The 25,515-nt window shown below is 41.9% G+C and overlaps 1 protein-coding gene across 4 annotated transcripts in view; it reads left to right on the plus strand.

Annotated features, from left to right (window-relative positions):
- PPP2R3A (protein phosphatase 2 regulatory subunit B''alpha) overlaps positions 1–25,515 on the plus strand; it is a 39,512-nt gene that overhangs the window by 5,617 nt on the left and 8,380 nt on the right. For 2 of the 4 annotated variants that reach the window (XM_081863498.1, XM_081863500.1), the window contains exons 2-11: positions 4,113–6,478; positions 12,510–12,770; positions 13,600–13,703; positions 15,855–15,957; positions 16,634–16,708; positions 17,221–17,307; positions 17,786–17,942; positions 19,331–19,379; positions 20,363–20,452; positions 22,072–22,247. In XM_081863498.1, the coding sequence (XP_081719624.1) occupies positions 4,538–6,478; positions 12,510–12,770; positions 13,600–13,703; positions 15,855–15,957; positions 16,634–16,708; positions 17,221–17,307; positions 17,786–17,942; positions 19,331–19,379; positions 20,363–20,452; positions 22,072–22,247 (3,043 nt within the window). In that variant the 5' untranslated portion in view covers positions 4,113–4,537. Of the gene's footprint in view, positions 1–2,822; positions 2,907–4,112; positions 6,479–7,403; positions 10,876–12,509; positions 12,771–13,599; positions 13,704–15,854; positions 15,958–16,633; positions 16,709–17,220; positions 17,308–17,785; positions 17,943–19,330; positions 19,380–20,362; positions 20,453–22,071; positions 22,248–25,515 lie in introns of those variants that run through there. The other 2 variants (XM_081863499.1, XM_081863501.1) reach the window with 2 other exon arrangements.

Raw genomic sequence — 25,515 nt, forward strand, 5'->3', positions numbered from 1 at the left:
GGAGCGGGAGCCGCTTTTAACGCCTGGGGAGCGCCGTCGATTTGCCCCTCGGTCAGGGCCGGCTGCAGGTTTTGGTGGGCCCTCGGGCACAGGTGCCCATGGGGCACGGTGGTTGCAGCTCGTTTCTTGTTGCGCCCTTTCTCCCCTCTCTTTCTTCCTTTCTCTCTCCCTCTCCTCCCGCCCATCGCAGCTCCCTTCCTGCCTTTCCCCTACCTCCTTTACACTCTCTGCCTTTGGGTCTCCTCTTGACACAATCCTGTGATTGCTCCGACACACACGCACACTCTGCAGCTCCGTTTCACACGCCAACACCCGCTGTCGTTTCTCTCTTTGCACCAGGTCTCCCTTTTGCCCACCTATAGATCGCAAGGACTCTGGGCAAGTTCTCATTGGGGGGACGGCTGGAGGAGAGCTGCAACTTTTTCGTGCTCCTTATTACTATCTCCCTTGGTGCAGATGAGGCAGAAGTGTTGTTTTGCTTTTCCTAGGCGTCTCTCCCAGCTTGCAGAATTCTCTGAAACAAAGTCCCCATTTTCCCTTGACAGAGCCGCTTTGAGGCCACAGAGAATATTTTCTGAGAGTACTGGGATTTTTGGAGCTGGATGGAGCCGTTGCTCAGTTCCTTGCAGGCATCTCAACTTAGGACATGTATGATTACCCTAGAGGTTCTGATGATATCATAGGAGCCTCTGGAACAGTCACCCATTTCGCTGCTTCAGAGATGCCAAGAAGGAGCTGAGCAACAACACCCTTGTGATTGAAGAAGCCCTCAGGGCTCAAAATAAATGTGCTACATTACTTCTTCCTACACTCCACCCAACAAGAAATAGACCTTTAACCAAGAAGTCCCTGTGAATGTTGCTGGAGCTTCTGGGGCAGCCTCATTTCTTGATTTGAAGCTGCTGGGAGGAGTCAGATGTTTGCTGCTGCCATACAACTCTCCCATTGAGAAGTGGGAAACTGGCCCAGCATCTCAGGTTAGCAATGGGTCCTCTACCACGTTGTGGGCCTTTGGCAGGTGCCCCACCTTGCCCATTATTATTATTATTATTATTTGGTTTGAAGTTTGGCTACCAAATAGTGGTATTCAGGATAATCCAAAATACAATGAGTCATAGTCTAGCCAGCAGAAGCAAAAGCAGCCTGACAGCAGTGGCACAATAATCAAGCGCCTGTTAAGTCTTGTCATGGCAGTGGGTGGCGGTGGCAGAAGTGACGGCAGCTTGCAAGGCCTTGTCGTGGCGGTGGCAGTAGTGGCCTGCAAGGCCTTGCGCTGGTGGCAGGAGACAGAAGCAAAGGTATCCTGCAAGGCCTTGCTGAGGCAGGCTGCCACAGCTTCTGCCACTGCCTCCAACTACTGCTGGGAGGAATTGCAGGCCTCAGCTACTTATTGCCACCACGGTGAGGCCTCACAAGCCCCACTGCTTGTGTCGCCACAAGGCCTTGCAGGCTGCCACTAATATTGCTGGAATTTCCTGCCACTGCTGCAAGGCCTCGCAGGATGCGACTGCTGCCGTCACCTCCTGTCACTGCCGTGAGTCCCTGCAGGCGTTTGCCGCAAGGACTTGCAGGCCACCACCGCTTCTTCTGTCAGATCCTGTTGCCACTGCGAGATTCTACAGGAGTACACTGTAGATTTGTCTACAGCATGTGCATTGTATTTTATAGAAGCAAGGAGATACGAAGATAAATAGGCAACAGGTGTAGTAAGACAGAGACTGGTATCTGAGTTCACATGAGGAAGAACAGGTCATGTGTTTTGAGCCTGGAAAGAAGTGCTTGAGTAAGACTTGGGAAATTAGGTACTGTGTCACAGATTGTAAAGAAGCAAAAGGCATCGGTATTCATAGACCACATGTGTTTTAAAGTTGAGCTGCTAGAATCTCTGGGATCCTTGGAAACTTAATAAGAATGCATTTGTGCTCAGGTTCTGCTTGTGAACTTTCCATGGGCACCTTTGCTAGGCTTTGCCCAGGGACCGTTGGCTTGATCTTCCGATGTTCCTTGATCAGCAAATGTAAAATACTTTGTCCTCTTATGAGTCCTGCAACATGTAGCTACAGGGACATTTAGGTAAATATTCCAAATATTCCACAGGCTTGGTCAGTGTTCAATGTAAACTGGTCATGAACAGTCACAGAGTCATAGAATCATAGAGTTGGGAGAGACCCCAAGGGTTATCTAGTCCAACCCTCAAGAACTACAATATCTAGGAGTAGTCCTGGTTCAGCTCCTTCTAACTTTTGTAGTTGATAGTAGGAAAAGGAAAGCCAATTCACATATCCACAAAAGTACAGCTGCATTCCTGCTTATAGCCATAGAACAAGAGATTTTTAAAAGGAATATTCAGACTGCTGGTTTTCATGTGATTCTCCTTCCTTATAGGAGAGAATGCTAGTATTTCTTTTCATATTTCCAAATTACTTCACCAGAGTGTCTAAAATGCAAGAGTCAACACTATGAACTAAGTAAGAAAAATTTGATGCCTCAACACAAAAATGAAGTCTTGTATTCACACAAATAGATTCCTAATCTGGTATCTTCATTTATAGATTTAGAAGCACACACCCCCCCACTTCTCCTTCCTGTTATTCTTATTTCCCAAGAAAAATGTGTAGCAAAAGAAAAAAAATAGATAATGGTGATCCTTGCCTATATTAATAGTTATTTTGAGGGATGGAGATGTATTTATATATAACCTATGTTGCCATGTGAATATAAATTCTAATTTACCTGTGGAATACAATATTGTAACACTCTTATGTTTCCTTCTCAATTTTCTTTCCTTTGGCTTCCTCTATGGTTCATATTTACCTTGGCAGAAAGAGTTGTGAACATGTTGAGCACTGGAAAAGAACAAGCAGAGGATGCATCATGATCTCCAGACTCATTGTCACAAAAATCTGGTGTGTGTGCAGCCTTCCTGCCTATAAGGTACTTTCCTGGCCCTCAACATGCCTCCTTGCCATATTTGGTGTGGGAGCTGGACATGGGGCAGAGGAACTAGGGCATTGAAAGTACTGCAAGGAGGTATGCTGATCGGCAGGAAAGTGGAGAATGTATGTTTTGCTGGTGGTCATTAAACAGTAATGAGAAGGGAGTAAAGACAGTAGAGGTAGATGAAGTGGAATGAAAGGAGGAAGGCAGAACAAACATACATCCATTGCTGATGCTGCCAACTGATTATTGGCAACTACTGGCAATGGAATATGAGAGCACATGATGCAGCCACCTTGCTAAGCAAGATTTGGGCTGGTCAGTGTCTAGATTGAGAGACCATGAGAACTGCTTTGAGCTCCATGATGGAGGAGAGGCAAGACAGAAGTGCACTAAGTAAATAAATAATTAAATATACACACATGAGCAAGAGGAGGCCATAATCAATCCGTCCCCAGGCAGTAGACTCAGAGAACTGTAGAACTGGATGGAACCATGAGGGTCATGTAGTCCAACCCCCCCCCCCCCCGGCAATGCAGAAATCATTGCAGTGCTCTTGGTCTGTTAGGGGAAAAAGCAAATAGGGATAATAACATTATCACTTTGTCTAACCAAAAACCGCAAAGCATTGAGCAGGCTCTAGAGTTTCACAGAGCGCTTCCTCGTGCTAGATGTTAAACAATAAATAATAAAAAGGGTAGGATGAAATTTAAAAATGTTACTAATAAATAGCCTGATATTAGTTCAATCTGCAGGTTTGTCACAGTCTTAAAATGATGATTCAGGAAACACTTTGGAGACTAAGGCTACTATACAGAAGTATCTGTGTCAAAGGAAGTAATAGTACCACTTTATTCTGTTTTGGTCAGACCACACCTGTGTATGCTGCATGACTTATCATGCACCCCCTAGACAAGCCTACCAGCCTCCAAGGCAGTGGAGGATGCTATTGCATTGCCAGTTTTAAAAGTCTAATTCCGCTAGTAGTCCAGTCAGCTTCTGTTAATGGAATGGGGGGACGACCACTTTTTGCCCTGGGCAGAAAATTTCTTAGGCCAACCGTAATAAGCATGAATAAAATTATACACTATTGCAATAATATATGTATAAAAGATAAAGTAGCAGGTGAAGTCTGATGGCAAGTTTCACATTATTTTTACTATTTGTCATTGCAGGTATCTTCCACATTAATGGAAGAGTTGGATTGTTTAAGCACACTACATGCTTTTTGCTTCTACATGGCATCTGAAACTCAATACAGCAAATCAAGAGAAAACAATTCCTTCTTTTTTCTTCAAGTGGGCTGAAGTTCTACAGTTCTACCTCTAACATTTGCTTAGACTGAGAGAAGGGGAGCAATTTTTCATCAGTACGGTACTTTTTGTGTGGGAGATAACTTTTCAGTATCTCAATAAATAATGAAATGTAACCAGTGTGCCATAAATTAGCCTTGCACATTTCACTGGTTAAGTTAAATTTCTCACAGGCAGCAGCTACCTTACAGTTGACAATGGATTACTTTTTCCCCATTTTAAGATTATTTTCTTAGTTAACAGAATCATTAGCTCAGTTTATAGTGCAGCCAATTAAAATTATCATTATGGCAGTAACCTATAGACGTGTAATAACAACAGTGAATTGTTACAGTAGTGTTGTGATAGATCGTCGACTTCAACATGCTGTGCATTACTGTACGGGGGCATGTCAGGTATTTAAGCAAGGAGTTGCATGCATAGTGGCCCACCACAGCGTTTGTGCAGAGCTAATTAAAGTCTCTGCACACAGCCTTAGAGGTTCAGATCTGACCCACAGACTTTCAATGCCTGAAAATTCCCTTTCTTTGGCTGGGGATGAAATCCTTCCTAGTAACCCAAGGTTCAAAAAGGGGTCTTCAGTTCAAAACACTGCAAGTCTGAAAGATATCACTGGAGAAGCCATAAATCTCGCTAGTGGGAAAATAAAAGAATTTTCATTTGAAAAACTCAGAAATTCTCCCAATCAAGTAACCTATAGAAAGGGAAGAAAAGTTAAGTCAGACCCATTTAATAGAAGGTCACTAGATTTTGACTTGATCTATGGCCATTTCAGCAATGATGAAAACTCCCCTCCTCCCTTTGGCCTGTCACATAATTCCTCAACAGATGAGAAATGGCAGGTCAGCAGCACCTCAGTAGAGGGAAATGTGAATTCTACAGTTTCCTTACCAATGCAGACTCTCTATGAGGATAGCTTTCTTGCACAGATTTTGGAAAAGCACAAGCTGGATGGTTCTTCTAGTGGAGATATTAAGATGTGCTTGGACATCTTGCTCAAATGCTCTGAGGACTTGAAGAAGTGTACTGATATAATAAAGCAATGCATCAAGAAGAAATCTTCAGGGGGTGCCAGTGGAGAAAGTGGTCATGATTCCTTAGCCAATTCTGAAATGATATATATGAATTTAATGTCAAGATTTTCTTCTTATATTAAAAAACTGCCTTTTGAGTTTAGACAGTCTGGGCTAACTGAGCCTGGTGACATGGTAGAACTAATTAATAGCCTATCTGCTTTGCAGCAGTCTAATTTTCCTCCAGTATTTGGCAATGAACAGCCACCTAGATACGAAGATGTTGTGTCCTCCCCATCCTTTGTGCCAAGGCAATCTCTCACTTCAAACTTACGAGGTAACCAGAACAGCACTGACACAAACTCCTCAGCAAAACCTACCCACACTCCAAAAGAGATTTCTTCAAAAGTTTTGCAGGAAAACTTAGAATCTACAAATGATGCTTGTGCGCTACCTCAGTTACTATCTGTAAACCCGTCAGACTGCATTTCTCCCACAGAAACTCTGCACATTATGGAAGAATCAGATAGAGAAAAGGCATTGGGCAGTGTATCAAGTGTTAAGAGGAGAGGAAGATGGGTTAATTCAGACAGCAATGAGCAGAAAACAGAAAGGGCAGACTCTGTTGGAAATTCAACTAAAACATCACCTGCTTTATTTCAACCTGTAATTTTGCCCCAAACCTCCACCCAAGCAACCTCAGACACTCAAGGATTTGATTGTACTGTTCAGATTTCTAAAGGTGAATCCAGAAAAAATAATCAAGAGGAAATAGACAAACTTCTCCTGGATTTGGAACATTTTTCACAGAAAATGGAGGCTACTCTGAGAGAGACTACCACTAAGACTAATCCTGCATGTTTGAAGCATATTAGCCAACCTTTGACTCTGGAAAATAAAGGCAAAGTCTGTTCACCTGTAGACAAAAGTCCTTCTCCCTCTTTATCAAAACTCATGGAAACCAATGGTCATAAAATGGAGGATGAAGACAAAACCCTTTTATTGCGAATTCTGGAGAGTATTGAAGACTTTGCCCAGGAACTTGTAGAATTCCGAATGGGCAAAGGAAGTTTATCAAAAGAGAAGGAAGTGATGCACATTCTTCAGGAAACTTTGGCTGCTCCCTCCATCACAGCTGCTCAGCAAAGCTACATAGGTACATCTGCCAAAGAGCCTGTCCCAGCACTTATTCAACAGATGCCAGAGGTTATAAAGGTAAGAATGCAAATCTTTATTTATGTAACAGTTACGGACCATACACACACAACAAATTTCCCACATGACTATCACTTCTGCATAGAAAAGTACAGTATACTCTCTCTATATATATGTATATATATATTCTTTATGTATGTATGTGTATACTTGTATGTTTCACTCTGTGTACATACAGTGTGGAATTCTGCCACCTTTTCAGACTTCCCATTGTTTGTCCATATGGCAGAATAGTCAACACATGTTTGCCATGTGTGAAAGTGTGCATGTAGGCTGTCTGTAGATTATAGGGGTTTTTTAGCTAGTTGGGGGTGATACTGTAAAGCAGGCTTCCTCAAACTCGGCCCTCCATATGTTTTTTGGCCTACAACTCCCATGATCCCTAGCTAGCAGGACCAGTGGTCAGGGATGATGGGAATTGTAGTCTCACAACATCTGGAGGGCTGAATTTTAGGAAACCTGCTGTAAAGCAACAGTTGCCTATGGGGTACATTTTCATTTTTATGTCCTTCCATAGCCTTACTAAATCCAGTTTCACAGCTTTTATAGTACTTCAAGCTGTACCCTGCAGAACAGCTTCCAGAAGTATGTGGCCACTACTGCTGCAACAGATGTGTGTAAAGTCTGTTGTAAGTATGGCAGGCTTCACTTGGATAATTCTCACTATGGGCTTATCCAGACTTGTTTTTGTGCTGTTTTTCTATGCACAAGTCCACGTTTTAAAACTCCATGTCCAAGTGCTCCCCCCCCCCAGTTCTTTCTCTTTGAAAACCCACTCCTTACCGCTGAACTGGAGCAAACAGCAACCTGCAAAAAACCTGAATTGCCGTTTGTTCCAATTCAGCGGTAAAGACAGGTTTTCCTGGGGAAAGAAAAAGCACTCTGACACTGGCCAGGAAAGCGCTGATCTGTGCCTAGAATTCTGGAATTGTCTCAAAAGTTCTTTTAAATTATTTTCAGTACACGGAAGTCGCTTACTAACTTCTGGTCTAGTTTCATATCTCCTTTAAATTGTATAAGAGAGGCTGGAACTGGAAAAATTGAGTGAACGTGTTCCCCTCTCCCTGGAAATGCTTTTCCCATTTCTTTTCCACCGTTACGACTATACAGTATAGTAGGATCACTACTTTAAAATAATTGAGCTGAGCTGAGTTGTTTACTTTACTTTAGCTAAAATGTGAGTAAGAGGTGGCATGATAGAAGTTTATGAAATTATGCATGGCATAGAGAAAATGGATAGAGAAAGGCTTTTCTGCCTTTCTCATAACACTAGAACTCAATGACATCTAATGAAGCTGAATGTAGGAAGAGTCTGGATGGATAAAAGAAAGTACTCATTTGGGCAGTGCATAGTTAAATTATGGAACCTGCTCCCTCAGTAAGTAGTGATGACCACCAACTTGGACGACTTTAAAATAGGATTAGACAAATTCATGGAGGAAAGGACTATCAATGGCTACTAGCCATGATAACTATGTTCTGCCAGCACAGATGGAGAGGTTTCTGAATACCAGTTGCTGGAAACCACAACAGAGGAGAGGGCTCTTGTGCTCAAATCCTGCTTGCTGGTTTCCCACAGGCATCTGGTCGGCCACTGTGAGAAGAGGATGCTGGACTAGATGGGCCATTTCCTTGATTCAGCAGGCTATTCTTATGGATTGTATGATTTCAAATTTATGCGCTTGGCAGCCAGCTAGTTGAAATCTCAGCAATTAAATGCCCAGAAGACAAAGAGTTTTAAAGTTATTTTGGCACAGAAATAGCTTTTAAACTTTCTGCTTTGCTTACTGGACTCTGGGAAACTCTTGCGCAGGCTCTGGTAGTGTTAGTGAGGTCTTGCAGGGCCGTCCAAGATCTCACAAAAGCCTCCAGAGCCCGCATGAAAGTTTCCAAGATCCTAGTAAGCAAGGCAGAGAGCTTAAAAGCTCTTGATTACCAGGCTCTGGGAAACACTCTTGCAGGCTCTGAAGGCTTTCACAAGATCTTGGATGGCCCCAAAATATCTTGTGCTGGCTCAGGAAGGTCAGGTTGCTGGTGCAGGGACAGTTCCAAGGGTTTTTTTTGACTATACATGATTGTGACTTTACACACTGCCCCCCTGGAATGTAGCCCCTGCACAAGAGCAAGACACAGTCTTACTGTATAATACTCAAGCTAGTGATTCTGGATTTGGACTAGTGTCTCATAGCGCAATGGGGAATATTGCTTCCATAGTCCAAAGTAATATTTGGGAAGGACCATAGCAAGTGTTGGGTTTCCGCTTTGCCTGCAGAAGGGTTCCGGATTCAATCCCTGGTGTCTCGAGGTAGAGTTGGAAGAAACTCCTGCTTGATATCCTGGAGAACCACTGCTGGTCAATACAGATAACATTTAGCTGAATAAACCAGTGATCTGACTCAATATAAGGCAGTTTCCTATGTTCCAATGATAGACATACTTGCTCGTATACAGCCACTGTTTCCTGTACGGAAATGTTATCAGACTGTGGAAATTAATAATGTGTGATGCTCCTATTTCAAAACACAGGGATGTTTTCAAAACACAGAATGCAATTGCTATGTGTGATGATTGAAAAAAGAAAGTCATTGAAGCCAATTTTTATTTTTTTAAATAGCGGGTTAATATAATTTTATAATTCTAGCAAAAATGTTAACAAGGAATGCCATTTGAAATGAAAGGTGGTATACAAATACTTTTAATGAATAAGAAAGGAAACAGAATCACATTGACAAATACATTTAGGATTCCTGGTATAAACAAAATATTTACTTTATCAGTCTTGAACAAAGCTAAATAAATTTCTTGAATACCATAGTCTCAACTGCTGATATATCTATTCCTGATCCAACTGCGACCCGACATACCTTTATGAACCTGCTGGCCCTCATGTCACTTCTTGGAACATGTGATTGGGTGACCTAGCTTTATTATCCGTTCTGAGACAGTAAAATAATAAACATGTGAAACTTAGTTTTTCATGTCCCAAATCAGAGTGCCACTATGAAAAAATATGCATTTCTTGAGTTCCAGAGCAAACTGTAATTGCAAACAGTAAATTCCTTGTAAGTTCTGAAATAAAAGTTTTATATATAAAGTAGTGGCAATGGTTGTTAATCTTTTTCTTTTTTTAATAGCATTAATTATCAGGTTTGGGGAAGAGTACACTTATTTAGACTTTCCAAATTGCTTTACCTTCTTGAGGATTTTCGAAATGGCCTATAGAGAGGGGCTTAGTTTCTAGTACTGTGTGTTACTATTTAATAGATTTTTGAAATATTGAACAGTGTATAAATGCTTTAAAATAATTAAATTTAGCATAAGCCTTTGATTGAAAAGTGGTGTCCAGCAAAAATAAGTGAAAGAATGAAGCATTAAAGGAAATATTTAAATAATTGCTTTCTTATGCTTGAATTGATTATCCTGATACTTCTTAAAAAAACCCACCTGCAGCACAATCCTAAGCACATTTATTACAGAGTAAGTATCAAAGAACTAATTGTTAGTGCTTTTGAATGTGGAAGAAAAATGCTTGATAACCAGCCACATATTTTTTTTTCTTGTGCAGTCCCTTTGGATTGTAGGAAACAGCTAATTTTTCCTTAGTAAGAGAGAAAGGTGAACAATTAAAGAGTCCTGAGTATTTTATTTCATAGTTCAAATTAGAAAATGTGTGATTGTGTGATGGGCACCTCATAACACAATTTTTCACACAGGACTAAGCTGCAGCATGTTTTTGCTTCCAGCTTAGGCTGATGGCTATACATTCGCACCTCAAATTTCACCTCTGAAGCTCATAAAATAAGAACTATCTGGGAAGGTGATATATTTAGCTACTTCTGCAGTATGTCTAACTTTAGCACCACTGGTAGTAGTGGTGGGTGCTTCCCTTCCCACAATACCTCTGCTGTATCACAAGCCAAGGACAGATTCTCTGACTGTCATGTAGCCAGCAGGGACATAGATTCTGGTGTAGATCATGTCTCTTGATAAAGAATTGCAAAGAGACACCCAGAAGTACTCATACTCGGGGATTATTTGACTGTCGGGGCGGGGGGAGGTTCTTTGGCCTTGCGTCTAGGTACAGTGACTGAACAATCCTTGCTGTAAGTAAGAAGAAGGCAAGGTATGTTTCACTTAGAATTTGTTGGCCATAAAAAAACCAAACTCCAAATCGAGAAAATAGCTCATTGTGGCTGAAGTGATCTCCCGGAAGGACTTGATACCTCTGCTGGGAAGACAAAAGTTTGCTCAGGAACTAAGCCAGGATGATGATCAAAGAAACATCTCTGCGAAGGGACCCAGATTTACGAGGAGAGTTAGCTTTCCTTGCAAAAGGCTGTGATTTTGTTCTTCCATCCCGCTTCAAGAAGAGGTTGAAGTCATTCCAGCAGGCCCAGGTTTGAACGTGCTTTTCTTTTTATACTTCTTTGTATCTTTTTATTGGATATGGGGACAGAACTGTGTCTCCCTCAGGCTTTTCTATTTTCAGAAGGTTATTTGCACCAGATACCCATAGGTTTAAAAATAGGCCTTCCTGGCTTAGCACACAAATGTCCTATTGGTAAACAAGAGGAAAGAGTGGAAAACTATTTTTCTCTTGAAGATAATATTAACACTAATAAAGATTATTAGTTGAAAATAATTAAAACTTGTCTGCCACTTGCTGAAGAAAGAACTGCTCCAGTGTGTTTCTGTTTGTTATATGCTACATGCTTTCCTTGGTGACCCTAAATGTCAGCTGTGTTGGGAAAGCTTTGTACTACTCCACTGCTGAAAATATGTTTTAAGGATTAAAACCCAATGACTGTGGGAAAGGTCATGTATGATTGTGCTTCAGTATTCTGCCTGTTATCTCTAGCTGCTAAAGTGCCTTCTGATAGTAAAAAGCAGGAAAGGGGTCTTAAGTTTTTGCTGAGAGCTTAGCTTGACATTATAATAATAATTTATAATAATTTATTATTTATACCCTGCCCATCTGGCTGAGTTTCCCCAGCCACTCTGGGGGAATGTAAATATAAGTCTTAGGATGCAAACGGACAAGCAGTTTTTATTCAGTCTGGCACTGAGACACCTGCAAGGAGATGAGTCTGCAGCAAGCTTTGCATCCCCTATTATTATTTGAGCATCACTTCTTGGTGTTCTTATAAAACATTGGCACAAGTGGTGTGAACCAAATCATCTTACTGGCAAATTTGTTCCTCTTCCACTGTTCCTCCTTCACAATTAGAGCCTCTTTGGGAAATTTTGTAATTCTGTACACTCACGTAGCCATCTTACAAATTTCATTTGCACATAGAAACCAAAACCTAGCTACCCAGTGATCTTGGAACTGAGCAGCTTTTGTATCCTAACTTAACAGTTTCCCAGACAGGATCCAGTTACAAAAGAAATCCTGGAATAAGCTCCTAAAAGCTCCTCAAAACAGCTATCAAGGAAGGCACTTTTCACTGCCCATCACCAGACATCCATCCCACAACAGAGGTGGCAGAAAACGTAAGGGGAGATGGGCAGGACACTGCTTGACTGGTGAGCAGAAGCCAGCCTGACTGAGGAGCACGCCAGACACCAGTGTCTTGTCACAGAAAGATGGGGTATAAATCTTCTTAATAAGTACAAATGTTCTCCTATCAGATTATTATTGGAGCTCAGTGACTTCTTTAAGCTACAATAAACCTGTCAACTTCCTCCAAGAACTTTGAATGGATGCTCTTTTAGGAACTTAGGAAAGTGTGGTACTAACAAAAAATTACGCATAGATCAGAGGTATACAGAGAAGATTCATTAGGCCAGCTCCGCTAATCCTATGTGTTTCTCCTGTATATATAGCTATTGTTGCCAATTATCCAAGGTTTCAGGGGTTGTATTCCCCTGAGGATCTTTTGGGTTAATTAGGTGGTGGCACATATGCACAGCTTACTTTAGATACTTGCTCATTAATTTCTGTTTATCTAAAGGGATACACACACATGCACACACATACACACTCACATTCTATTGTACCAAAAATAATTTTTATGTGTTATCTTTCTAGGTCCAAAATAAGCAGGAGAAGAAACCTGTGACTACGTCCCCAGTGCCTGCAATTTCAGCAGTCAGCTCACAGGCACTTCTGCCTGCAAATAAAGTAACTGTTGGTACGCCCTTGTCCATAAACATTCCACGTTTCTACTTCCCCAACGGACTTCCTAATGTCTGCAGTAGTCATGAGGAGACCATTGCCAAGGTTGAGGCAACCTTTTCTGAGTTTGAAGATGAGAGAGTACCACTTAATGAAATGGGGAAAATTGCAAAGGTAAATATCATTATTGCCAGGCTTTTAGGACTTATGGAAGGTAAAGGCTCAGTACAATATCAGCAAATGGTTTTCAAAGAAAAAGCGTACTCTCAGATGAAGTGGCTTTTAGCTGAAGGGATGGAGATGAAGTAGTAAACAAAAGCAAAACTTTTCCAAAAGGAATGTTTCAGTCTATTTCCAGTCTCTGTCAATTTCACATGTATTTATTCATAACTCCATTCTACCCTACTTCCACATTAATCTACTGCCTGTAAAACTGTAAATAAATTTATATTTAAATATGTATTTAAATCACAAACTATGGTTTAAATATGTATTTTACCTTAGTGTACTCACTTCTAAATGTATTTTATCTAAAAATACACATTTTAATGTAGTTTGATAATATTTTTGAGTCAAGAGCAGTATCATAAAACTCAAGAGAAGTGCAAACTCCAAAGGATAGTTATGTTTCAACCTGTACATTATTCCAGGAGGTGTTGGGTTAATTCATCTAAGAATGTGGGCTGAACAAAAGTCTCCTGCATCCATTTGTCTAATATATCCGGGCCAGCTTGATGCTGTTCGTACTGCACATGGTCTCATTCTGCTTTTAAGTGGCTCATATGAAATCAGTAATACTTACTTCGGAGTAAAAAGAAAAATGGATTCGGATATTAATGTATTAGGTCCAATTAAAAAATTCTGGTTTAGTTGGATTTTTTTTTTAAGCCAAAAGCTACATTTTCTTCATCTTCTTTTCTGTTAAAATGTCATCATAAAGAAGAAAAAATGCCCCTGCCCGAATGCTAGCTAGCTACATTCTGTCTTACTGTGTTGTTCACAGATATGCTGCTGCCCTCTGTACTGGAAAGCTCCCATGTTCAATGCGTCAGGGGGAGAGCGGACAGGATTTGTATCTGTACATTCATTTGTGGCCATGTGGAGAAAGTGAGTAAACTGTGCAAAAATATTCTTCTGGAAAAACCAGCACAGTATGCCTTTCTTTTGCATGTTTATTTATTCTTTTATGTGTTTCCACTGTGCCCTTTTAAATACAGCTCTCCTTTTTAAAAAATACTGTCTCCAGTTTCTTCCTGCTAATGTAGTCTGTATTTATTGACAAATGCTAGTCCTGTTTGTTGGGTAAATCTTGTAGTCATACAAGTTTTGCATATGTATTCATAGTTTTCTATGCCAGAAAGGCCCATTGTGGCAGGAGTGGGCAAACTTTTGGCTTGTGGGATCTGCTTTGTTTTTCATCCTGTGGTCCACCAACCAGAGCCAGGTGCAAAATAATGGACCAGGAATGGTGTAGAATTGAGGAACAAAGTGCTTCTGAGCACATGCTCATGCCAGAATTTTGTTTTTAGTATAAGAACTGGAGCTCCCACACAGATCCTTTCACACATATATCTTCCCCTGTTGTCCCCCAGCTTTCTTCTCAGCAGCCTAACTTAAGCGGGAGGACACTTAGTTATTTCTATTGTAAAAAATTGGAATCTGCAAACCTATGTTGATCTACCATCCATAGATCTACCAGTAAATCCCAGAAGGTGATATCCAATCATGGCATCCTATATGCACAGTGGACTTCCACTCCTGCAAATGGGACTTCCTCTCCTTCCAGAGCATTGGTAGAACCTTCAAAGCAGATGGGGTGGGATAGGAAGAGGAAGTCTAGTCATATCTGCTGGTGCCTTGTCGAATTTCACCAACTGGTCATAAATTTTCTCCCAGCCATTCCTATGCCTGCCTTGGAATTTCTGGTTTAATTATAACATCTGTCAGAAACACATCTAATCTTGAGTGAATACTTCAAGCGAGGGAGCTCTAGTTAACAGTGCAGTGCTTAACCATTTTCAATATTTTAAAAATTGAATTGGACCCAGAGTTAAGCATACACAACAGCTGGTGGAAGCTGACTATGCCACGCGCTCCTCCCCATGTCAGCTCCTCTTGCCCCCAGAAAATGTTCCACCAAGGATCATGGGGTCCTTCTAAATGGCTGAGGGGGAGACGAAATCTCTGAGGCAACTTTTGCAAGCAGAGACTGTGCTTAACTCTGGATCCATAGAGTCACTGAAATTAACAAGGGCCTTACTGTTAACCTCAATAGAATATAGGCTATTCTTGTTATTGAATGTCTGTCTGAAGTTGTATTACTTTTACTTAACAGTCAAGAGAATAAATTAAATGCGGACCACCAACTAATGACATCAGCTACAGCATTCTAATGGATCTGTGTAGTACTTATTGAAGACATTATCACAAAATGTGCTGTACATTATTTATGCTTATATACCAAAGAGTATATATAAAGTACTGTGAAAAATGATCAAAAGAGTACATGTATATTTTGGTCCCAATTTCATGAATTAGGAAACGACTCCACCTGGCATAGAAGCCAAAACATTCATGTGTACAACTGTTCATACATTACTTTATGCATGCTTTCTGGTGCATGAGGATGAATCTGTGTACATTCCACATCCACAATCAGCCTTCAAGGCTGACCTAGAAGTGGCACTAAGTATATCACTGGAAATTGCACCTCTCTCTTTTTACTCTAGTTGCCATTGTGAAGCAACTCCAAAGCCAAATAATTGCAGGTAGCTATTTTTGTTGGACTACAGCAGAAGAAAGTGTTAACCTTTCTTTTCTTGTGCAGTGCAATCATGATCCCAATTGGGACCCTTGTCATGGCTATTTAGAGTATAAAAAGAGAAAGTGAGAGTCAGCTTCCAGAGATGTGTTTAGCATTATGTCTACTTTGATCCTTAATGCTAATACTATTATTATTCACCGTATTATTTTTGCTTCATCAATGTACATGATGCTTTATATGGAATTTCATAAGCATAAAATAGTTAGATCCCCAGCCCCAAGAGGTTTACAGTATAAAACAGATGATGTGAAAGACAAATAGACGTTGCAGAGGGTGAGATAAGTGTACAAATAGGTGAATGTGAACAAATGCAGTTGTAGCTGGGAATGAGAATTAAGGGGTTAAGCTGAAGACCTTACAAAGCTGTGTGATTTTGATTCTTTGGGAATCCAAATCGATAGGAGTACTTTTACAGTCTTATTTCTCCTTTGTAGGATACTACACAACTGCCATGATGATGCATCAAAATTCATTTGCCTTTTAGCAAAACCCAGCAGCAACTATTTGGAACAAGAAGATTTCATCCCTTTACTGCAGGTTTGTGTGACTTGCTAATAAGTGTCATTTTATGAATAGAGAAAAAACCCTTTAGATAAGCACCTAAATTTTTTTGAAGAAGTCATCCCTTTCCTCCTCAATATACTCTACCCAGAGAGCCACAGCTTAATTCACTCACTGTGATCTGAAGTTAAGCAACATGCAAACGAAAGCCAGTCTGAGTCTGCATAGTAGGATGCCCTACTGAGAGAGGCACTGACAGGATCTTCAGTGTTTGTAGGGACACAACTAAGACAGTGAGGAGGAGGTTCCATGTGAACACACACACTGGGAGTACTGCGTATGTGGCCTTTTGTGAGTGTGGACTGAAAATACATTGTTGCCTGCTTACTGACTTTTATGTTTTATTTTTCTGTCTTTTAAAGTAACTCAAAATGGTAGCCTAGCAGGTGTGCAATACCTATGAATCTTAAAGGTTTCATTAAAGACGGTAGCTTTTATAATGCTTCTATGAACAGTTGCCTGCACAAGTTCTCCTTGTGGGCTTCCCATAGGCATCTAGTTGGACACTGTGAGAACTGAATGCTGGACAAGATGGACCTTTGGTCTGATCCAGTAGGGCTTTTCATATGTTCTTATACTCTAACTGTTGACAGTGTTGTATCATGTCATTTCTCTTAACTTTTCTGTATTACATAATTTGGATATCTTTCAGGATGTAGTCGAAACTCATCCTGGGCTGACATTTCTAAAGGACGCCCCAGAATTCCATTCCCGCTACATTACTACGGTAGGTTAACTTCATGTACAAGATGTCAGCATTTGTCTAAGAAAAGGTTTGTGATTCATTTTGAGTGTTACAAGGAAAGTAATTCACATTGTCAAATGGCATAATAATGTTTACCCCTAGCATCTTGTTCCTTTCCCTACAGTCTTTGTTAAGTTTTCCAAAGTGATAGGCTAGTAATACCCTATACAGTGGTACCTCGGGTTACAGACGCTTCAGTGTTGGTGCTTGCCTTTAAAGCCCAACATGGCTTTGGATTTGAATATCTGAAAGACTATCTATACCCATATCAACCTGCTCTTGCCCTGAGATTACCTTTGGGTATTTTAGATCCCTCTAAGACTATATACATATTTTTGTTGTTTACATGTAGTCTGTTTTGTTGATTTTAAATATTGGTCACTGACTACTGTCAGAAACAAGATGCAAGACTTATGGGACTTTTAGGGGTTTTTGGTTTTTTTAATCACACAGAATAAGTCCAGGTTTGAGAATTGTATTTAATCTTTTTCCAGGTTATTCAAAGAATATTCTATACAGTCAATAGATCCTGGTCTGGGAAAATATCCCTAACAGAGTTGAGGAAAAGCAACTTTCTGCAGGTATGTTATTTTTCTTTTTTATTCCTATGAGCAACAAATATTTCTAAAATACTTTCCGTGATATCCATTGTTACACAGAGTAGACCAATTGAAATAATTGGACTTAAGTAAGTAATATTAGTTGTTCCCATAGCTTGTTCAGTGTTTTCAGTTTTATAGCTGGATTTAGCAAAAGTTACTAAAAGAGGATCTGGACAGATTTGTATATTTCTAGTATTGAAGGATGATAGATATGACACAGTAAGGATTATAGTAGCCACATAAGCATATGGTCACAAAACTCTATCAAGTATTAATTTTGTTTGTGGATTTTTAAAATAATCACAAAGTAAAATTTTAATGTTTCATACAGTTCTTTTGCTGTTTAAGGTATGTATTGAATAATAACAAAGACTGACAAGATAGCATTCTAGTCACAGTTCTTGGTCTGCGCCTTCTGCCTATGGAAATTAGAATGAATTTGCTCTCATTTTTTCAGACCCTAGCTCTCTTGGAGGAAGAGGAAGACATAAATCAAATCACTGATTATTTTTCCTATGAGCACTTCTATGTTATTTACTGTAAATTCTGGGAACTGGACACTGACCATGATCTCTACATCAATCAGAAAGATCTGGCTAGATACAATGATCAAGGTAAGCAAAGCAAGAGAGGCGCTGGTGGTGGTTGTTACTAATATAAAATAAATATTATCTCATATGTACTTTATGGGCACCCCAGATTACCAAACTTGATCTCTCTTTTTTATATTCTTACCAAAAAAAAACCCTTGCATATCTCTTGCTGTGCTTCAGTCATGTCATTATTATGCAAAATAGACATGCAATAAAGTCATGCTCTTGGGGAAATTGGATTGGATATAGCTTTTCCCTGTTCAGTTGCTGAAAATACTAATCTAAAGGGTAGCTAATAGCACAAGGCTGTGTCTATTATGCCATAACCTTGTAGGGAAAAAGATGTAAAAAGTTAAAACTATGAACAGGCACCATATCCTTTACTTGCTGTAATGCTATGGGTTAATTTGGGCCTAAATCTGCTGTGGATTGAAGCATTAAAATGTTACAAATTGCCTTTCATATAGATGCTCATCAGTCCAACACACCAGGCAGGGCACACTCTTGATGTGATCTTTGCCCCCAAGTGATATGAGGATGGATTAAAGATAGAGAGGCTGATGGTGGCAGCTCCTTCCTGTAAGGGTGATGGGCCTGTTTGGATGGTCTGCCCTCAGAAACTGATGGAACCTGATGTGTTCCTGAATGCTTTTTTGGGGGGAGGAGGGTGTCCAGTGGAGAAAGCTGGTGATCTTGTCAAGGATGTTTTGTGAGATCAGGTTCACCTTATGCAATCAACTGATGCACTCAAGATACATATGGCAATGCATCCAGCCACATGCCCCCTCGATTCTTGCCCCTCCTGACTTCTCAAATCTAGTAGAGTGGGGCTGACTGGTTGGGTCCAGAGTGTAGTTAGCGCTTTGCTATGTGATGGTGTGGTCCCTGCTGCGTTGAAAGAGGCAGTGGTGCAACTGCTAAAGAAACCAGCTCTGGACCCTTCGGATTGGAACAGCTATCAGCTTGTTGCCAATACCCTTTCTGGGAGAGGGTGGTGGATAGGGCCAAGATGGAGCAACTGCAAGCATTCTTGGAGGACAGGTTATTTAAATCCATTCCAATCTGGATTCAGGCCTAGTCATGGAATAACCTCTTACCTGTATCTGGGAGTGGGTGGCGGTTGTTGTGGCCCATCACAACCAGCCGTCAGAAAGCAACAGAATGACTAGATCAAAAGTATTCAGAATCAAAACTATTTTAAGGCATTTATTTGATACATAGTAAAAACATGGCCACTAAGGAAAATCATTTTTCTGTTGCGTTTTGCATATGATTGAAAGCCACTTTTCATACGATTATTCTTCTGCACAGATATCACTTGTGTATAGGGAAAAGCAACAATTGTTAGAATGATTGCAAACACATTCAAGAACTGAAACTGTTCCTAATCCTTATTTCTTCATCTACAGCTCTGTCAAACAGGATTATAGAGAGAATATTCAGTGGAGCTGTGCTTAGGTAAGAAAGTAGGGAACAATTAAGATCGAAGGAAGAAAATTAACAATTAGAATGGGATTCAGGAACTTCAATGTAGGATATAATCACTTTGATTCCTTGTCTAGGGGTGGCTTCAGATGTGCAGCTTAAATTGGCTTCGTTTTAAATCATTTAGAGAAGGGAGGGAAGGGTACAAAACTCAGTGGTAGATCTTGCTTGCAGAAGGTTAAAATCTCTTGACATCTCCAGGTGGGGCTAGGATTGTCCCCAGGTGGAAACCCTGGAGAGCCACTGCCAGTTAGTGCAGAAAATACTGAACTAAATGGAACAATGATCTGACTCAGCTTAGCTTCCTATGATCTCATTTCCTAAGGCACATGTAATGCTCACATTGGCTGCCATGGACATTATTTCTCTTTTGAAATATCTCTACTCTACAGTGTTGAGAAACAAAATGTAAAGCTCAATTGCACTTTTTATTGTGATGCGAAATTTCCCTGACCCTTTCACGTCATCCATCAGAAAATCTCCAGGAATGATTTCTGTCTTCAATCCAGAATAAACTGTTTTCAGCCTGAGATACAGTGGATTGAACACACATGCTGTTACTGAACTATAAACCTTTCCCAGTCTGTATTTTAGATACATTCATAAGAAAGCTTTATCTTCCTGGAATGTCAGGGAAAGGTTGCCACATGGAGACTTTGTACAACATAAATGATTATATAAACAGCCCAAAATCTTGATGCTGAGAGAATGTGGTCTGTTTTAATTTAAAAGTTGTCATGTTTGGGTTGTTAGTTTGCTGTTTCTGATCTGCTCTCTAGGGTACACTTTCAAGTTAAATAGTACTGAACTTCAAAGAATCAGGGAGTGGGTAACCAGCACTAACACATCCATGGGGTCTCTAAGGAATTGAAAGTGAAATATTGAGATGTATTCAGACATCTATTTTTAAAAAAATTGTCATGTGAACTTCAGCAAGTGTTTGAAATCTGTTTCAGAGGAATTCAAGTGCACAAAGAAAACCACATGAGCTATGCAGACTTTGTATGGCTTCTAATTTCTGAAGAAGACAAAAGAAGTCCCACAAGGTGAGATAAGTCATCCAGAAATTTGGAGTAGGTGGAGTGAAGGAACATATATACAAAATTTGCAGGTTGTTAAATGTATATGTTATGTAACTCCAGGGGCAAATAGCAACTGCCAGGAAGGTATTCTTGACAGGAAAATAGGGGGGAAATATAAACTTCTGTACAGTGATACCTCGGGTTACAGACGCTTCAGGTTACAGACTCTGCTAACCCAGAAATAGTACTTCAGTTTAAGAACTTTGCTTCAGGATGATAATAGAAGTCGGGCGACAGCGGGAGGCCCCATTAGCTAAAGTGGTACCTCAGGTTAAGAACAGTTTCAGGTTAAGAACGGACCTCTGGAACAAATTAAGTCCTTTACCTGAGGTACCACTGTATACAGCACAGCTGCAGCCAAATGAGACTGCCTCATGGTTTCTTTTTGTTCTTGTTACTTGTCCTAACATTTCCTGTGCACTCTACACACATATACAGCACTTCCATAGGCTTACAATCTTGGCCTCATGTGTCACTTGCTAATCATGTGCTGGGGATAGGGAGGAATGAGAAGATGATGATATTGGCAGTCACAAGCATGCTGTTTAAAAAACACAATGGAAATGATTCAGTTAGTGAGTCCTGCTTGTGGAAGCCAACACAAGCGTCTTCCACGAGTGCGGTGGGGCTTTTTGCCCCTCCTTCTCCTCATGCCCCCATGCCCAATTGACTCTGGTGGGGTTGGGGAAACACTCAGAACAGCACTTAGGGGAAGGAGGGGGAGATTGTTCTGTTTGGCAAGTGAAATGCTTGCACCGATGTAATGGTCTCCTTAGTGTTATGTTGTATATAAAATATAAATGTAATATTAAAAAACAAATGTAATATGCAGGTGTCTAATAGAGACTGAGTGCCCTGGCTGTCACTGGATGAAGAACTTCCAGGAGTAAGTTCCACTCCATTGCAGGCCTTAGCACCCTGCAACCCCAGGGAAGCTTTTTGGGAGACATAGAGGGCTGTGGTGGGAAACTTCCCTTGTCCAAGCGCTACATTGGATATACCACTTTATGTTCAAATCACAAAAGTGTCCAAAATATATTTCACAGTACACTCTAACTGTAGAGCTAAAACAATACATGCAGATGCCAGGGACATTGACATAAACTGATTAGTGCTACCATAGGAATGAGCGGCAGTGTAGCTCTTTCCACATGGCCCAAGAAGGCTTTACTTTTGTGGTAGAAAAAGGAGTCACTCTCCAGTGGCTATCAAACCATGAAGATCAGAAACACATTGTTCTGATAGTTAGCCTCACTGCTATAGCATCACCTCTGCTTTGAATTTATCTAGACATCTTCTTTATCCTGTATTTTGCTGCTAAATGTGAACATCTCAGTTTGTAATTTCTCTCAAGGATGGAGAACTATTGCAGTTTGAGTCACTGAGCAACTGAGGGTATTATATATCTTAGCTCATGCTCTGAATTTCTAGATTGAAATTTCCAATGAAAGGCATTATAAGGAAGGAGTCTGGACAAAGCTTCACTGTGCATATGAAAGCTGTCTCAATAAGGATTCTTTGTTAGAACTATTGCTTGCCCCAACTTTGCTACAAACAAATCTTATTCATTCCCCTTTCCCTAGTATTGAATACTGGTTCCGCTGCATGGACTTGGATGGGGATGGCATGCTCTCCATGTATGAACTGGAGTATTTTTACGAGGAGCAGTGTGAGAGGATGGAATCCATGGGCATTGAGCCACTGCCATTCCATGACTTACTGTGCCAAATGCTTGATCTAGTGAAGCCAGAGTGTGAGGGTAAGGCCCATTTATACAATAATATTCATCTACACTGCTGACCGTTTCTTGGGAGTATGATTATCTTTGATCTCTCAGATATATTTGATCTCCCAGACCCCTTTGAAGAGTTATCTTACTCTGTCTGCATCACTTCTTTGGCAGTCACCAGCAGGACACTTGATCCAAGCAAGTGATAAGATTCCTTGTGTATGGGAGACCCAGAGCCAAGTAGTGGTCTTTACCAACCTCCTAGGCTTTGCATCCTCATTCAATTTCTTAGTTAACATTCAAAGTAATAGCAAAAAAATGGTAGAGATCGGTTCCCACCACCACCAAACAGGCTTTTATTTTCACTCTCCGGGCATTTAGAGGTAGCTCAGCAAGTAGGTGCAGAGCCATGAACTGCTAATGCCACTAATACAAAATGGTGTTATAAGGTTCTCTAAATGCATGGTGAGCCATAATAATAATAATAATAATAATTATTTATTATTTGTACCCCGCCCATCTGGCTGCATTTCCCCAGCCACTCTGGGCGGCTTCCATAGAAACCAAAAATACACTAAAATATCACAGATTAAAAACTTCCCTGAACAGGGCTCCTTAAGATGTCTTCTGAATGTCAGGTAGTTATTTATCGCTTTGACATCTGATGGGAGGGCGTTTCACAGGGTGGGCGCCACTACCGAGAAGGCCCTCTGCCTGGTTCCCTGTAGCTTTGCTTCTCGCAATGAGGGAACCACCAGAAGGCCCTCGGCGCTGGACCTCAGCGTCCAGGCAGAATGATGGGGGTGGAGATGCTCCTTCAGGTATACTGGGCCGAAGCCATTTAGGGCTTTAAAGGTCAACACCAGCACTTTGAATTGTGCTCGGAAACGTACTGGGAGCCAATGTAGGTCTTTCAAGACCGGTGTTATGTGGTCTCGGCGGCCGCCCCCAGTCACCAGTCTAGCTGCCGCATTCTGGATTAGTTGTAGTTTCCGAGTCACCTTCAAAGGTAGCCCCACGTAGAGCGCATTGCAGTAGTCCAAGCGGGAGATAACTAGAGCATGCACCACTCTGGTGAGACAGTCCGCGGGCAGGTAGGGTCTCGGCCTGCGTACCAGGTGGAGTTGGTAGACAGCTGCCCTGGATACAGAATTGACCTGCGCCTCCATGGACAGCTGTGAGTCCAAAATGACTCCCAGGCTGCACACCTGGTCCTTCAGGGACACAGTTACCCTATTCAGGACCAGGGAGTCCTCCAGACCAGCCTGCCCCCTGTCCCCCAAAAACAGTACTTCTGTCTTGGCAGGATTCAACCTCAATCCATTAGCCGCCATCCATCCTCCAACCGCCTCCAGGCACTCACACAGGACCTTCACTGCCTTCACTGGTTCTGATTTGAAAGAGAGGTAGAGCTGGGTATCATCTGCATATTGATGGACACCCAGTCCAAACCCCCTGATGATCTCTCCCAGCGGCTTCATATAGATGTTAAAAAGCATGGGGGAGAGGACGGAACCCTGAGGCACCCAGGGGTCTGAACACTCATCCCTCACCACCACTTTCTGAACACGGCCCAGGAGGAAGGAGCGAAACCACTGTATAACAGTGCCCCCAGCTCCCAGCCCCTCTAGACGGTCCAGAAGGATGTTATGGTCAATTGTATCAAAGGCCGCTGAGAGATCCAGCAGAACTAGGAAACAACTCTCACCTTTGTCCCTAGCTCGCCGGAGATCATCAACCAGCGCGACCAAGGCAGTTTCAGTCCCATGATGAGGCCTGAATCCCGACTGGAAGGGATCCAAATGGTCCGCATCCTCCAGGCGTGCCTGGAGTTGTTCAGCAACCACACGCTCAATCACCTTGCCCAAGAATGGAAGATTTGAGACTGGGCGATAGTTGGCCATACTGGCCGGGTCTAAAGATGGTTTTTTAAGAAGCGGTTTAATGACCGCTTCTTTCAGCGGATCTGGGAATGTTCCCTCACAGAGGGAAGCATTCACCACCCTGCAGAGCCCATCGCCCAGCCCTTCCCGGCTTGCTTTTATTATTTTATTATCAAGGAGACAGGTGGTTGGTTTCACGCGTCCAAGCAGCCTGTCCACATCCTCGGGGGTAACGGATTGAAATTGATTCCATGCAACTTGACCAGACAGAGCTCTAGCACTCTCCCGACCCAGCCCTGCTCCCACGGTGGTGTCTAGTGCCTTCCGAATATGAGTGATTTTATCTGCAAAAAACTTTGCAAAATCATTGCAGGAGATCTTGGGGTCTTTACAAGGCCCCGGTGGTAAAGGTTGTTCCGTTAAATTGCGAACCACCTGAGTCTCCTGCTACTATTTTCTGCAGATGCAATAGAGGCGGTGAAGAAAGTCTTCTTCGCCGTCGCTATCGCCACTTGGTAGGCTCGACGGTGAGCTCTAACCTGTGTCCAGTCAGATTCGGAGTGAGTTTTCTGCCACCGACGCTCTAGCCGTCTCAACGATTGTTTCATCGCCCTCAGCTCTGAAGAAAACCACGGGGCTGTCCAGGCTCCATGCAATCAGGGAGGGCGCTTCGGAGCCAGACAGTCGATAGCCCTGGTTAACTCCGCATTCCAGCGGGCCACCAGGGAATCAGCTGAAAGGCCATCAACATGGGATAAAGCATCCCCTTCCACTCTCTGGAAACCATTTGGATCCATTAAGTGGCGGGGGCGGACCATCCGAATTGGTCCCACCTCCCTGCAGAGGGGAAGGGTCGCGGAGAAGTCCAGTTGCACTAGGAAGTGATCTGACCATGGCACTTCTTTTGTTTCACTTTTACTTAGTGTCAGATCACCCACGTCACTAGAGGTGAACACCAGATCTAAGGCATGTCCATGACTATGAGCTGGGCCAAACTTATTCAGGGACAGCCCCATGGAGGCCATGCTTTCCACGAAGTCCCGAGCAGCCCCTTGTAAGGTCGTGTCGGCATGGATGTTAAAATCCCCTAGGACAACCAAACTAGGTGTCTCCAGGAGAAAATCCGCCACAACCTGAAGCAGCTCGGACAGGGAATCCTTGGTGCAGCGGGGAGGTCGGTACACCAAAAGGAATCCTGTACTGCCCCTATTGCCCAACTTCCAGAACATGCACTCAGAAAACTGGATCTTCCCAGTAGGACGCCTGGTGCAAGCTAGTGACTTCCTAAAAATCACTGCAACCCCCCCTCCCTGCCCACATGACCTGGGTTGCTGTGCGTAAGAGAAACCTGGTGGGCAAGCAGCGGCAAGGACAGGCCCATCTGCTTCCTCCAACCAGGTCTCTGTCACACATGC

Source organism: Podarcis erhardii (assembly GCF_964252035.2).
Source record: "Podarcis erhardii genome assembly, chromosome: 5".
Classification (NCBI taxonomy): domain Eukaryota; kingdom Metazoa; phylum Chordata; class Lepidosauria; order Squamata; family Lacertidae; genus Podarcis; species Podarcis erhardii.